Genomic DNA, 15,628 nt, shown 5'->3' on the forward strand with positions numbered 1-15,628 from the left:
ACAGTGATTCCTTTTCTGGGCATCACAGCCCAGCGAAATGTCACCCCTTGCTAGCACTCTGTCCAGCTACGTATTTATGTTTCAATTAAATCATCCCTCATTTCCTGCCATCTCTTTCTCTCTATCTAGCTTTGCCTTTCCATCTCCCCCACCCACCCCCCCCCCACTCCAGCTGCCATTCATCCCCCTCCTCACCTTGTTCCACCAATTGCCTGTCAGTTCCGGTCTCATCCCTCACTCTGATCTCCCTTCTCGGTCTTTGCCTCTGCACACACTGTTCCACACGTTGAGTTGTTCCGGCTGTTTGTTTTTTTGCTCCACATTACAGCATTGTCTCGTTTTCTAAACTCTACATGGATTTAATTTGCTGGCTATCTTCTCACAAACAAGTAGTCCAAACCAGGAATCAGCTTGATGAACCTTCATTGCACTCCCAAGTATAGCCCTTCCTGAGGTAGGGAGACCACACAGCACATCTCATCCAAAATCAGAGAGATGCAACGTTTGTTCAGAAACGCAACAAGCTTCTTGATACATGTTCAAACTAGCTCATCTTCAATATTCTAAAAGCATCATATTTAAAATAACTTGCTTTTCCAGTATATTAGTGAGTGCCAGGGTTACTCAACTGCAGGAAGGTGTTGAACTGGCAAGTGTTTCATAGGTGAAACTGTGTTTTTATTATGAAATTGTTATAGTTCAGGTTCTCTTCAGTTTTCCTTGTTCAATGGTGATGACTATCATAGATACACAGATCAAAATGAATCTGAGACCTGCTGAGCGTTTACATTAATGACAAGGCTCCTTCTTGGCTGTAAACTGATTTATACCAAGAGGTTTGAGCATTACCATACACCTTCAGGGTGAAAGTGGCTGCTTGGTGGTGATCATTCATAGAGAAGAATCAAATAGCTTTCTCACTGACATGTTAACCTACCTGTTTTGAATTAGAGAAATCACTTGAGAATACGTTTTGCCAATTATACTCTCTGCATTCACCTTTACAAGCCGATCTCCTGCAAAAAAAAGAAAACTTTTAAATTGGTGAAGCTTAAAATGCATTTCCAAAACATACTTGGAACGGCAGAATTATTTATAATTTGAAATTCAATGTGATAACAATACTATACTGATTTTATGTAAGTGAAGATATAATTGCAGGTGCTCCTCAACTTACAATGGGGTTGCATTCTGTCAAACCCATCGTTAAGTCAAAAAATTGTAAGTTGAAAATGAATTCTGCAACTACCATTTTTTATCATTACATTTTGAATACTTTTATTCCACACTGAAAAAAAAACATTGACGTTCACAGCTGAAAGCACACTGGGCATGGAAAAATGTTTGAAGCATTGAACTAAAATTAATTGCTTGATGGTGAGGAGACACACATTGGTGTTTAGTAGGTGTGATGGGCTGTTAAAGTGCACTCGTTCGTGACATTGCTACAGAGACTGCGAGCATGGTTGAGTCAGCATCGCAAGAGAGCATGCTGTATGATACCCTCACGTGATGCTGCCATCGCCCAGCATCGCGAGAGAGTAGCATACCGCATATCGCAAGCACGAGAACAAATCAGAGTTCAAAATTGAAATTACGGATTCGACCCATCGTAACTTCAAAAATTGCAAGTCAAATCAACGTAACTGAGGGAGCACCTGTATAAAGTTCTTTTATTGGAGTTTTCACAGTTAAAACTTAAAATTCCTAAATGCTTCATGATGCAGTTACATACCAATTTAGTATCTTATTTTGTATTAAATTAGGGACCTAATGGGTAACCTTTTCACAGAGAGAGTGGTTAGTACATGGAACAAGCTAAAAGAGAAAGCTTTTGAGGTGGTTACTGTGACGGTCCCAGAGGACCCCAAACCCAGCAGCAATAGAAATTCACCAAGACAAATGGTTATTTAAACAAAAGTTGCTTTTAATTATCTTTAAACATTAAAAACAGGATCAAACTCTAACTTATTACTATTAATTTAACCCCCTTCTAATTCTAAGTGCACATGTATGTAATGTCTGTGTAAGTTCAGAAAAATACTTTGATTCACAGTCCAATCTCACCTCACTCCTCCAAGTTCACCAGTATCAGGTAATTCTTATACTGTGCTCAGAATTTAACATTTATGAATTTCACTAGGCTTTGGTGCTTGAAAGGTAAATGGTTACTGCTCAGGAAGGTTCTTGTTGGTTTTCAGAGAGAGATTTGTTGCTCATTGGATATAAACTGATTCCTTCTGATCAGCCACTTCAGTGTCTTGCCGAAGAAACTTGCCCCATCAGGGTTTTCCAGATGATAACCACTTTCTTTCAGGTCACCACAGAGTTCCTTTTCTGTTTCCCTCATCTCAGGCGAATCACTGTACAGCCAGCCATCTCCTCTGGTATGGACCACAAGGGCTTTGAACAGGCTGAACTAAAAACTCACAACCTGTCTTCAAAGTGGGGTTTTTCTACAAGCTTGCCAGCTTGTCCTGTTCCAGTCCCAGCTGCTGCTGAGTTGTAGAACTGAATTCTCTCTCTTAGAGAAAACCTGTTTGCAAAACCACATGACTTTCTTAGAACAGCAAACTGCATTCAGACAGATTACGGCACCTGACCCAATCTACTGAGTCCATTCATCAGTTGCTTTCAAAAACAATCCATTACTCCACAGCATGTCCAATTAACACCTACTTGTGAAGTCTCTAGGCATTCTTCAACGTTTTTGCAAAGACACTCAGAGCCTGGACTGTCTGGTTTGAGCAAAGCTCTGACATTTTAAATGAGATCTGTGTTGTGAAGTATTTGTATCTTTTTGTGACCTAACTAAAAAAAAAACCCCACAATTTATCTCCTTTAAAACTTATCTATATACAATATAAAATAACTATCTGTCACACTACAATTGCAGACTTTAAATATTATCTTTGGACAGGTACAAACATGGGAAAGGATTTAAGGATATTGGCCAAACTCAACCAAATGGGACCAGCTCAGGAAGACAATTTGGCATGTCAAGTTGAGTCAAAGGGTCTGTTTCCATGCTGTACAAATTTTACTCTAATTACACATCTGAACTTTACTATTTCTTTACCTATGAAAGAAATGTACAACATTTAAAGGGTTGTATATCAATGATATTAAGAAACCCCAAAATAGCAAATTTATTTATCTTTTAACTGAACAGTATGGAGTTAACTTTATACCACCTATAAGATGTGAAACAAATATTATGCATCCATTCATACTAGAACCACTATGTGCCAATAATGCCTGAATAATCAAAAGAACAAATTAATTAACCTCAGCACTTCTGGCTAAAGAAAAGATTAAGCATAAATAACCCTTGATTAGCATCCAATTCCCATGTACTGACCAAAGACAGGATTGGATTCCACCAATAAATGCAACATCCAAATTCCAAGCTATTATCCAACTACTCAACGTTGAACAAAAAGCATCTGGCGTTATATTTACACTTTGAAACCATACCATCAGGAAAAATATGTTAAGAGAATGTTAACTGAACAAACATTTTTCTGGGCCCACTATTTGCCCTGATGACTGATCATCCATAGATTTCAGTTGTATGGGCAAATTAAAGCAATAACTTACACTTTCTGGTGTCATTTGCTTAATACGATCGAGAAGGTTCAGAAGGTTAAGATACTAGGTATCCCATGGAGAGATTATAAACTGGATTCGAAATTGGCTGAATAGGAGAAGGCAGAGTGGTAGTGGATGGTTGCTTCTCAGACTGGAGGCCTGTGACTAGTGGAGTGCCTCAGGGATCGGTCCTGGGAACATTGTTGTTTGTTGTTTATATCAATGATTTGGATGATAATGTAGTAAATTGGATCAGCAAGTTTGTTGATAACACTAAGATTGGAGGCGTTGTGGACAGCGAGGAAGGCCTTCAAACCTTGCAGAGGGATCTGAACCAACTGGAAAAATGGACCAGAAAGTGGCAGATGAAATTTAATGCAGAACAGTGCAAGGAGATGCATTTTGGAAGGACATACTCAGTAAATGGTAGGGCACTGAGGAGTGTAGAGGAACAAAGGGATCTGGGTATTCAGATACATAATTTCCTGAAAGTGGCGTCACAGGTAGACAGGGTTGTGAAGAAAGCTTTTGGCATCTTGGCCTTCATCAATCAATGTACTGAGTTCAGGAGTTGGGATGTTATGGTGAAGCTGTATAAATTACATTAAATTACATCACATTGGTGAGACCAAATTTGGAATATTGTGCGCAGTTCTGGTCGCTAAACTACAGGAAGGATATCAGTAAGATTGAAAGAGTGCGTAGAAGATTTACTAGGATGTTGCTGGATCTTCAGGAGTTGAGTGAGTTGAGTTACTTGGAAAGATTAAACAGGTTAGGATTTTATTCCTTTCGAGTGTAGAGGAATGAGGGGAGATTTGATAGAGGTTTACAAAATTATGAGGGATATAGACAGAGTAAATGCAAGTTGGCTCTTTCCACTTAGATTAGGAGAGATAAATACAAGAGGTCATGGCTTTAGGGTGAAAGGGGAAACATTTTGGAAACTTTTTCCACTCAGAGAATGGTGGGAGTGTGGAAAGAATTGCCATCTGATATGGTAAATGCGGGCTCACTCGTAAGTTTTAAAAATAAACTGGATAGATACATGGATGGGAGAGGTCAGGAGGTTATATGGAATGGATACAGGTCAGTGAGACTAGTGGTATGATGTTTTCGACACAGACTAGAAGAGGTGACTCACCTGTTTTCTGTTCTGTAGTGTTCTATGGTTCAAAAAGTAAAGATACAACTCGACTCCAAGCTATTTTATATTACCTGTACAAAGTCCAGCTTGATGTGCAGCTCCCCCTTCCTTTACACTTTTAACAAAGATGGTATCCATAGGTTCTGTTTGGCCTTTCTGACGTCCTATGAAATAAAAGAATTCCATGATGTTATACCCTCAGGATAATTTTTTGTAATGATCCAATTAAAACAGTAACCAGTCAGCTCAGATTCTTCAGATGGATGTTCAGTGGAGTTTTCATCTACCAGGGAGAGACTTTTTTCTGCCCTTAGTGCCTTTAGCATGCTAGAAGCCAAATTCACAACTCATCCTTATGATTTAAGCCATGCTTGGACTAAAACTATCATTTCAAATGTTCTGATGAATAAGAAGGGAATCTCTGCTTGAAAGGCACAGAAGAATTTTGGGTTCCATCCTTGTGATCCTTGAATGGCAAATTCTAGCATCAATGTTTTTATTTCTTCCAGAGATGGAGGAAGTGGAGGTGGAAAACCAGGGTTTTACGCTTTAGTTTTCAAGTGTCTCTTAAATGAAATGACTTGGAAGAAGAAATCAGAACAAGGATTACAAATCCCTGTTGTAAAACAAAGCAGCCCAAATTAAAGGAATGAAGATTTGGTGGAGTTTTTTACTCCATTGATTACACAAAGATAGATGAGTCAAAGAGTTATAGAGCATGGAAACATGTCCTTTGGTCCAACCCCTCATCCCAACCAAAAGATCCCACTCACATTAATCCCACCTACCTGCGTTTGCCCCATATCCCTCTAGGCCCATCCTAACCATGTATCTCTCCAATTTATCCTTAAACTTTGCAACAGTACCTGCCTCAACCACCTCCTCCAGCAGCCCATTCCATACACATCACTTTCTATGTAAAAAAAGTTACCCCTCAGGTTTCTGTTAAATCTCTCCCCCAGTCACCTTAAATCCATGTCCTCTGGTTACTGATGCCCCTATTGTACACAAAAGAGAATCTGTGTTTTTAAAAATATTTTATTTACATATTTTAAAATCACAAATACACTGATCAATTAACAACAAATATATATATATATATATATATGTATATATATATATCTGATGAAATGGTGCAGCCGAGATAGGTAAACTGGTTGACCGTTTTGAGTTTTGTGTGCCCGATGGAGATGTGGGGGGGCTGGTAGTCATGGTGGGGAGCTGGCTGATGGAGGACCTCAGTTTTCTTCAGGCTGACTTCCAGGCCAAACATTTTGGCAGTTTCCGCAAAGCAGGACGTCAAGCGCTGAAGAGCTGGCTCTGAATGGGCAACTAAAGCGGCATCATCATTTCATCATTTCATCATTTCATCAGATGCAAGGATCGACAATGAGATAGACAACAGACTCGCCAGGGAAATAGCGCCTTTGGAAGACTACACAAAAGAGTCTGGAAAAACAACCAACTGAAAAACCTCACAAAGATAAGCGTATACAGAGCCGTTGTCATACCCACACTCCTGTTCGGCTCCGAATCATGGGTCATCTACCGGCACCACCTACGGCTCCTAGAACGCTTCCACCAGCGTTGTCTCCGCTCCATCCTCAACATCCATTGGAGCGCTTAAACCCCTAACGTCGAAGTACTCGAGATGGCAGAGGTCGACAGCATCGAGTCCACGCTGCTGAAGATCCAGCTGCGCTGGATGGGTCACGTCTCCAGAATGGAGGACCATCGCCTTCCCAAGATCCTGTTATATGGCGAGCTCTCCACTGGCCACCGTGACAGAGGTGCACCAAAGAAAAGGTACAAGGACTGCCTAAAGAAATCTCTTGGTGCCTGCCACATTGACCACCGCCAGTGGGCTGATAACGCCTCAAACCGTGCATCTTGGCGCCTCACAGTTTGGCGGGCAGCAACCTCCTTTGAAGAAGACTGCAGAGCCCACCTCACTATCAAAAGGCAAAGGAGGAAAAACCCAACACCCAACCCCAACCAACCAATTTTCCCTTGCAACCGCTGCAATCGTGTCTGCCTGTCCCGCATCAGACTTGTCAGCCACAAACGAGCCTGCAGCTGACGTGGACTTTTTACCCCCTCCATAAATCTTCGTCCGCGAAGCCAAGCCAAAGAAGAAGATATATATATATATATATATTTTTTTTTTTAAAACAATACATTTGGTATATATATCCCTAATCCCTCCCCCTCCCATACTACCCCTAAACTCTAAGAAAAAGGAAGAAAAGGAGATTGTCAAGGATACATGCACAACTTCAAATCAACAACTGTGGAGCTGAAAATTACTATCAGGATGAGTTAGGGAGAGTTCTAAATCTTCAAACCAATATACTGGGCTCCATCTTTTCAAAAAGAAATGATATTTATCATGTAAAATATGACCCATCTTTTCCAATGGAATACAAGATCGTAACTCTGTATGCCATCTTTGCATTCCTAAATCTATAATTGATTTCCAAGTAATAGCTACACACTTCCTAGAAATAAGTAAAGCTAATCGTAGAAATTTAATTGGATACATAATTAATCTTAATTTATGACTAACCATTTTAATATTACCCAACAAAAATAACATTGGATCAAGCAGGAGTTTTACCTTTAGTATTTTTTCCAAAAATATTTTCCCTTGTATCCAAAAAGGTTTAACCTTGGGTTCATTTCTTCATTCTATTTGGAAATGCACTATCTCTCAACCACATCTAAAGCATTAGTCCAATAATGTTAAATAAAATATTTTTAATTTCTGAGGAGTTAAATATAATTGATGTAGAAAATTATATTGTACCAATCTATATATTACATTAGTAATATTTGTCATATCTTTACATAGCAGTTTCCAATCACTCATCTATCTTCCTCTCTAAATCAGTTTCCCATCTCAAACTTGATTTATGAATATCTAACTTAGGTGCTTTTCTTTGAAGTAATTTATACAGTTCTGAAATTAATTTATTTATATCTTACTGAGTAATCAATATTTCTAATTCACTCTGTCTTGGTAATCTTAAATTTTGGCCTAATTTGTCAATTAAAAAGGCTTTAACCTGATAGTAACAAAAAAAATATTATTCTGAACATTAAAATTTTCCTTCATTCATTGAAAAGTAATAAGTTTCAAAATAGTCTTCTATTGTTTTAATCCCCATTTGATTCTAAATCCTCAAAAATTGATTATTGGGAGTAAAAGGGAAAATTTTATTTTGATATAAGGTACTTTACGTGAAATCAAACCTTTCCCACCTATTTCATAATCTATTTCATTCCATAATTCAATTAAATCTTTCAATATAGGTGCATCTTTAATCCCGCTTAATAATTTTGAATTCCATTTATAATAAATTCTTGCATATATTTTTCATCTATTTTACTTAGTTCTATTTTAGTTCTACTTTAGTCCACGTTAAAGATTTATCTAAATCAAACATTCCATTAATAAACATCTCCTCCCTCCCCACACCCCGGAGCCCCAAACAGACCTTTCAAGTGAAGCAACACTTCACTTGTGTATCTGCAGGATTGATTTACTGCACCTGGTGCTCCTTTTGTGGCCTTATCTACATCTGAGAGGCTGAGCACAGATTGGGAGATTGCTTCGAAGAGCACCTTCGCTCCAACCGCAGCAGTGACAGAGACCTCCCAGTAGCCAACCATTTCAGTTCTATGTCACACTCCCATACTCACATGTCTCTGTCCATGGCCTTATGTACTACCCTACCAAGGCCACTCACAAATTGGATTTTCTGTCTGGACACTCTCCAGCCAGATTGCATTAACACTGACTTGTCCGGTTTCTACTAACCTGCTCTCCTCTCCCTCCCCCTCCCCTCTCCCTTCCCCTTCCAGCTCTGCTCCCCCTTCCTTCTCTATTCACCTAGCCATCCCTCTTCCCTTTGCTCGCTGCTGTCCCTCTCTCCCTCTCCACCTATTACCTCCTGCCTTTGCAACCACACCTCCCCCCTACTTTGTTTGGATACCTGCTAATATTTTTCCATACCTTGATGAAGGGATCAAGCCTGAAACATCAGTTATGCATTTTTACCTTTGATATATAAAGTACACTGTTGAGTTTCTCCAGCATTGGGTTTTCACTTATGATCAAATGAGAGGTGAGAAAGGAGACAGAGAGAAAAGGCACAGAGCTGGGGGAAAGGCATGGACAGACATGTCAGCAAGGGAACAGGATGGGGAATTGAAATGGATATCCACTTGGAGATCTACAAGGTGCTCAACAAAGCGATCTCCAAATCTACGCCCAGCCTCTCCGATGTACAGGAGATAAATGCGCTGGATGGGTCACGTCTCAAGAATGGAGGACCATCGCCTTCCCAAGATCCTGTTATATGGCGAGCTCTCCACTGGCCACCGTGACAGAGGTGCACCAAAGAAAAGGTACAAGGACTGCCTAAAGAAATCTCTTGGTGCCTGCCACATTGACCACCGCCAGTGGGCTGATAACGCTTCAAACCGTGCATCTTGGCGCCTCACAGTTTGGCGGGCGGCAACCTCCTTTGAAGAAGACCGCAGAGCCCACCTCACTGACAAAAGGCAAAGGAGGAAAAACCCAACACCCAACCCCAACCCACCAATTTTCCCCTGCAACCGCTGCAACCGTGACTGCCTGTCCCGCATCGGACTTGTCAGCCACAAACGAGCCTGCAGCTGACGTGGACTTTTTACCCCCTCCATAAATCTTCGTCCGCGAAGCCAAGCCAAAGAAAGGAAATGGCCCTGAAGATTCAAAAGTGAAATGCTGCTGGTCTTGGGTGGTCACATCAAGGACAGAGTTACAGCCGAAATCTTCAAAGTGTTCCTTCCAAAGAGTGTTGACTGCCTTTCTCTCCTGCATGTGTTCACCACCAGTACTTCACTCTCAATGGAATAGAGGATTGGTTGTTTCAGAATCAGAATTTATGTCATGAACAAGTCATGAAATTTGGTGTTATGTGGCAGCATCACAGTGCAAACATTCATATAAACCATCTTATAATAAAAATGTCTTTAAAAATGGTAAAAGTAGACAATGTCTTTGGTTCATTGATTATTCAGGCATCTGATGGCAGCAGGGAAGAAGCTGACCTTGAGCTGCTGAGTGCTCATCTTTAGGCTCTTATACCTCTTTCCCGACGGTAACAGAGTGAAGAGGGCATGGCCTGGTGGTGGGGGTCTTTGAGGATTGAGGCTGTTTTTTTTAAAGACACTGCCTCATGTAGCTGTCCTTGATGGAGTGAAGTCTGGTGCCTGTGATGTTGCAGGCCGAGTTAACAACCCTCTGGAGTTTTTTTTGTCCTGACAGTTGGTGCCTCCATACCAGACAGTGATACAACCAGCCCGAAAGCTCTCCACAGTACATCTATAGAAGTTTTCAAGAGTCTTCAGTGACGTACCGAACTGGCTCAGACACCTCACAAAGTCTAGCTGCTGGTGAGCCTTCTTTATGATTGCATCGACATGGAGGCTCCAGGATCGATCCTCGGAAATGTTGTCGCCCAGGAATTCGAAGTTGTTGACCCTCTCCAATACTGAGCCCTTGACTTCCTCCTGAACTCCACAATCATCTCTTTGGTTTTGCTATTGTTGAGCGCAAAGTTTTTGGCATGACATCACTCAACGAGCTGATCTATCTCCCCCCTGTTCACTTCTTCATTGCCATTTGTGATTCTGCTGACAACTGTGGTGCCATCGGCAAATTTGTAAACAGTATTGGAATTGTGCCTGGCCATTCAGCCAGGGGTGTATAATGAGTAGAGCAGTGGACTAAGCCCACATCCCTGAAGTGCGCCTATGTTGATAATCAGTGAGGAGGAGACGTTGTTTCCAATTCTTATTGACTGTAGTCTTCCAATGAGGAAGTCAAGGATCCATTTGCAGGAGATGGGGGGTGGGTGTGCAAAGGCCCAGTTGGAGCTTCTTGGCCAGCACTGAGGGAATAATGGTGTTGAAGGCTGAGCTGTTGTCGATAAAGAGCAGCCCTATGTAGGAGTTGCTGTATTCGGGGTGATCCAGTACTGAGTGGAAAGCCAGCGATATTTCATCTGCAGTTGTAGGAGAATTGCAGTGGGTCCAGCCCTTTACTTAGGTCCTTGTTAATTCTGGCCATGACCAGCCTCTCAAAGTATTTCATCACAGTAGAAGTTAGTGCTACTGGGCAATAATCGTTGGACCATAGATGGTTTTTACAACATTAAAGTTATGGCTGTCAGTCAAGTGCTGATCTTCCTTTGATCTCTCCACGTGTTCTTTAGGTTATGATTTACTGCAGATCATCAGCCTTCAGGTGCCTGTAGGATTGTTTCATTTTCCTTGAATAAAGTTGGAGAATTCATTCTAGGAATACTTTTGTGGCTGATTAACTCATTTTTTTTTAATTATTTTCATCAAATTGGTCCTGGTTATTCTTGTTAGAGAAGCCAAAGGCCTCTTCACATGTGCCAATTATGGGATATTTCAGGATAGCTATGAGCTGTGAATACTTTGTAGCTCCTGTAAGCTGGGAGTTGACAGGCTGTTGAGGCAGCATCCAAGAAGTGGTGCCTTTTTGGGGTTCTCGAGAGTTTGAGCATGGTCTCCCTGTACCAATGCTTCTGTTAAGCTGATGTCACAGTACAAGGGTGACCAGAAGAATGTGGTTTGGTGACGTGGTCCTTTGCACCAATGGAATCAGAATAGAGGTGCAAAAGTATTTATCAGACAGTGAAGGAGAACAGTCTGAGCAATAGCATGTGAGGGAGCACAATGACTAATGTGATTCAATGAAATGCACCAGTGTTTCTGTGCACTTCCTCAGAGCAAAAATTGCTCCATTGTAAATGCATTAAAAATGTCTTGGAGAAACCGAAAATGGAGTGAAAACCGACAGGCACATAATCAATGGCAAAAATCATGTATGGAGAGAGGTTAGAAAAATGGCAGTCATGAAAAAATATGAAAACTTGAGAGTAGACTTTTTAAGTAAGTAGTAATTAGAGAATAGAAATAGAACTGACAATATTGAAGATCAGAAAATATTCTGGAAATATACAGTTCACTTGAATATGGAAGCTAAAAATCTATTTTCGAAAGCATTTCTCTTCCCACTGGATAGATTAAAATTCTGTCCAAAATCATTTAAACCATTTCACTTAATTCAAGAGATGATACAGCCATAATTTTCATCACTAAATGATGACTTGTCATATGAGCAATACTCTTGAGAAAAATAAAGTAGACCCATTATAGACCAGTTTATAAACAGTCCTTTCCTTGGAAATTCAGATAATTTTATTCTGTATTGTACAAGAGAAAGTAAACTTAAAATGGAAAAGTTTGTGACTTCTAAGTTACTTCCAATCAGTTTAGATCTAATTACCTCTAGGATTGATTGACTGATACTGTTCTCATCACCTCATTCTAAAGGTGGGAAACTTGGTGTTGCTTATTGAGGTAGATTTTCAACAGGCCTTGCTACCCTTTACAGAAATCACCTGATTTTATTTTATTTTAAATTTAGACATACAGCACGGTAAAAGGCATTTCAGCCCCTGAGTCTGCACCACCCAATTTACGCCGCATTAACCTACACCCCCTGTATATTTTGAATGACAGGAGGGAACCAGAGCCCCCGGAGGAAACCCATGCAGACACAGTGAAAACGTACAAACTCCTTACAGACAGCTCAGGATTTGAACCCTTGTCCGGTCCTGAGTGCAGGTGATGTAAAAACATAGCGCTTACCGCTACATCACTGTGCCGCTCAATCTGTTGAAGACTGATTTGCAAGGTCTGCTGAAAAGTTGAAAATCCATCTTCACTAATCAAAATGGTTAAATGTCGCTCAACCTTATTTTGTTCAAAGCTTGTTCCAGCCAAGTATTGCCCCATGCGTAAAGCAGCATTATGCAAATAATAATTTTCAACAAGTTAGTATTATCAGACAGATTCTCTTCTCTTTAATAGCACATTGCCATCAATCATATGGATGACGAACAGTTTCCATTGCAAGTATTGACAAGAACTCTTTGCCGATTTCAAAATTCACTCGGTTTGAGATAATCAAAACAGCCCAGAACCTACTTTACCAGACCAAACAAAAGTGGTCTTCTGCTGCACTGTCTCCTGATTTATTGATAACATGTCTGTGAAAATAATTGCAGCAAGACTCACCTCTTCCATTTCCATTTTCTTCATCCTGCAAAAGAACCAAAATAATATTCTGATTAAATACAACTGCACCACTCATTTGATACTGACAGTCTGAATAATTTAATCTTTTCATTGCTTTTGAAAAAGCATCTGCATTTTTTATTATCTTTATGAAGCCACCACAGATATCACAATAAATAAATTGGAAAATTCAAACTGAAATGTTGAATACTGAAACTGCTGAAAACCGGATTATCATCATCTTTTATGCATTCCAGTTCTTGTTTTATAAATTTACTGGCTGAACATGGAGTTATAAAGCATAGAGTAAAACATGAAAGACTGCTGACACGGAGTTGAAGTAAAAGCATGATGCTGGAGAAACTCAGAAGGTCAAACAGTGTCCTTTATGTAGCAAAGATAAAATATAGAACCAACACTTCAGGCCTGAGTGAAAACAGTAGGGGGCTGGGGGGGTTGGGGAGGGAGCACAGCCCCACAGGCAGATAACAAGAGGATAAGGGAGGGAGGGCACACCAGCAAACAAGGGGAGGAGGGATTCACAGAGTACTGGTGGAATGGCCAGCATTTATTAGGCATCTCTGAATTGCCATTTCACAGAATGAATGAGAGTCAAAAATCTATTCATTGAGCAATCTTATGGTTATTGGCACAAAACTACCAAAATATCAAATACAGTTCACTAGCAGTAGCCAGGAGATGTATCAGTGTTACATGGAGGTCCGACTCCCCCTCCTTATTTACTCACTGGAATATGGAAATGCAAAGTTGTGCCCCCCTGGAAAAGATAACATAATCTTCGAAAGAAATATGACAAGTTTGTTGAAATATGGCAACCTTATTTGAATCATACTGGCTTAAGGATATAATTAACTTCCCCAAAAAGGTTCACATAATATAGTTGTTAATAGTACTGAACTCCTGAAGATCAAAATACAGACTAATTAATGAAGGCATGCTCAAACACCCCTTTTTTTATGTTACCAGTTTGGTGGGGGGGAGGGTGTGTGTGAGATTTGGGCAATCATATGAGACTCTGTAATTTTAAAATACTATTTATATGATGTATGTAATACTGTTCTATATGAGTCTTGGAAAAATTAAATTAAAATATTCAAAAAAGATCTAGAGGTTTATAAAGATTGAACTGAAAACAAATGGCAGATTTACTTCCCTCCGTCTTTACAGCAAATTCTGTCATCTCGCGAAGGCCATTAATGAAATAGTTTTATAATTCCAGATCATTTAACTAAAAAAATTGACTTCTCCAGCTACGTAAGTGGAATTGAACTTGTATCACAATGACTGAAGATCAAATATATAAAAAAAAATTGGGGATATAGTTGATAATTCTCCAAGGTTTAATGGAGAAGATTGGAAGGTCTGAACTAGGCAGCAGGGCTCAAGAAGGTACATCACAAAGGTAAAGACATATAACCAATGTTTTGTGCTTGAGCCAATTTACGTACCATCTCTAACCTCATAATTTCTGGTCATTTCCCTCCCACTTGGCATGAAATTAGAATGACGTTTCAGGTAACTCCCTCCGCTCTCTCTTTCCATTTCTTTACCTTCCCCTATTGACTTTTCTCTCCAACTCTCCCTCGCAAACTGAATGCCACTGTCTCCCAGCCACAAGCAGTCCGAAAAATCCCTTGCCCCAGTGTCATCAAAGAGAGCGGCCTCCTCGGGCTCAGTGGCTTTCCCTCCCTCCTCTCCCCTTCATCACTGCTTCTTTCCCTTCACTCCTTCCCTCCCTCTCCCCTTCCTTCCCTCTTTTCCCTTCCCTCCCTCCTCGGCATAATGGAGCTCCCGACTCCAAACCCTCCCCTCAGCACCAGACTCACCACTGTGCGTGTGCGGTAGGCTTGGGGAGGATTCGGAGTCAGGAGCTCTGGTGACCGGGGAGACAGGAGCCTGCCAACTCGCTAGATAGTGTTCTACTGACCCGGGAAGCCTTCCTGGGGATCGGCAGCAGCAGTTGGTCGGTCTCGGTGATTGGCAGTTGGGAGGTCTCGTTGATCGGTGGCAGCCAGCATTTTTTTGTGAGAAAAGCCTTATCTTGGTGTTTGCTGTTGTTTAAACATTGATTCAAGTGATTTGCTGTTGCTACTGGGCTGTTTTTAAAAAATCACCAGTTCTCAAAAAACATTTATCCGACATAGGCCCAGTCCCGACCATTTCAGATATTCAGAGTTGTGCTGTATAACCAAATGCTCTCTGCTATCTTTCTTTTTTTTTTTTTTCTTTGGCTTGGCTTCGCGGACGAAGATTTATGGAGGGGGTAAAAAGTCCACGTCAGCTGCAGGCTCGTTTGTGGCTGACCAGTCCGATGCGGGACAGGCAGACACGATTGCAGCGGTTGCAAGGGAAAATTGGTTGGTTGGGGTTGGGTGTTGGGTTTTTCCTCCTTTGCCTTTTGTCAGTGAGGTGGGCTCTGCGGTCTTCTTCAAAGGAGGCTGCTGCCCGCCAAACTGTGAGGCGCCAAGATGCACGGTTTGAGGCGTTATCAGCCCACTGGCGGTGGTCAATGTGGCAGGCACCAAGAGATTTCTTTAGGCAGTCCTTGTACCTTTTCTTTGGTGCACCTCTGTCACGGTGGCCAGTGGAGAGCTCTCCATATAATACGATCTTGGGAAGGCGATGGTCCTCCATTCTGGAGACGTGACCCATCCAGCGCAGCTGGATCTTCTATCTAACACCAGTTTTAACCTACATAGCAGCTAATAA

General features: G+C 41.0%; 1 protein-coding gene across 7 annotated transcripts in view; it reads right to left on the bottom strand.

Moving 5' to 3' along the window:
* Window positions 1-15,628, bottom strand: part of LOC138747621 (rho GTPase-activating protein 23-like) — a 263,779-nt gene that overhangs the window by 96,420 nt on the left and 151,731 nt on the right. For all 7 annotated transcript variants that reach the window (XR_011347582.1, XM_069907014.1, XM_069907013.1 and 4 more), the window contains 3 exons: window positions 12,899-12,923; window positions 4,810-4,902; window positions 938-1,016 (listed from right to left, as the gene is read on the bottom strand). Coding sequence is in view for 6 of the 7 variants with exons in the window: in XM_069907014.1 (XP_069763115.1) it covers window positions 938-1,016; window positions 4,810-4,902; window positions 12,899-12,923 (197 nt within the window). In the remaining variant the exon portion in view is untranslated. The remainder of the gene's footprint in view (window positions 1-937; window positions 1,017-4,809; window positions 4,903-12,898; window positions 12,924-15,628) is intronic.

The sequence above is a fragment of the Narcine bancroftii genome, chromosome 12 (assembly GCF_036971445.1).
Source record: "Narcine bancroftii isolate sNarBan1 chromosome 12, sNarBan1.hap1, whole genome shotgun sequence".
NCBI lineage: Eukaryota > Metazoa > Chordata > Chondrichthyes > Torpediniformes > Narcinidae > Narcine > Narcine bancroftii.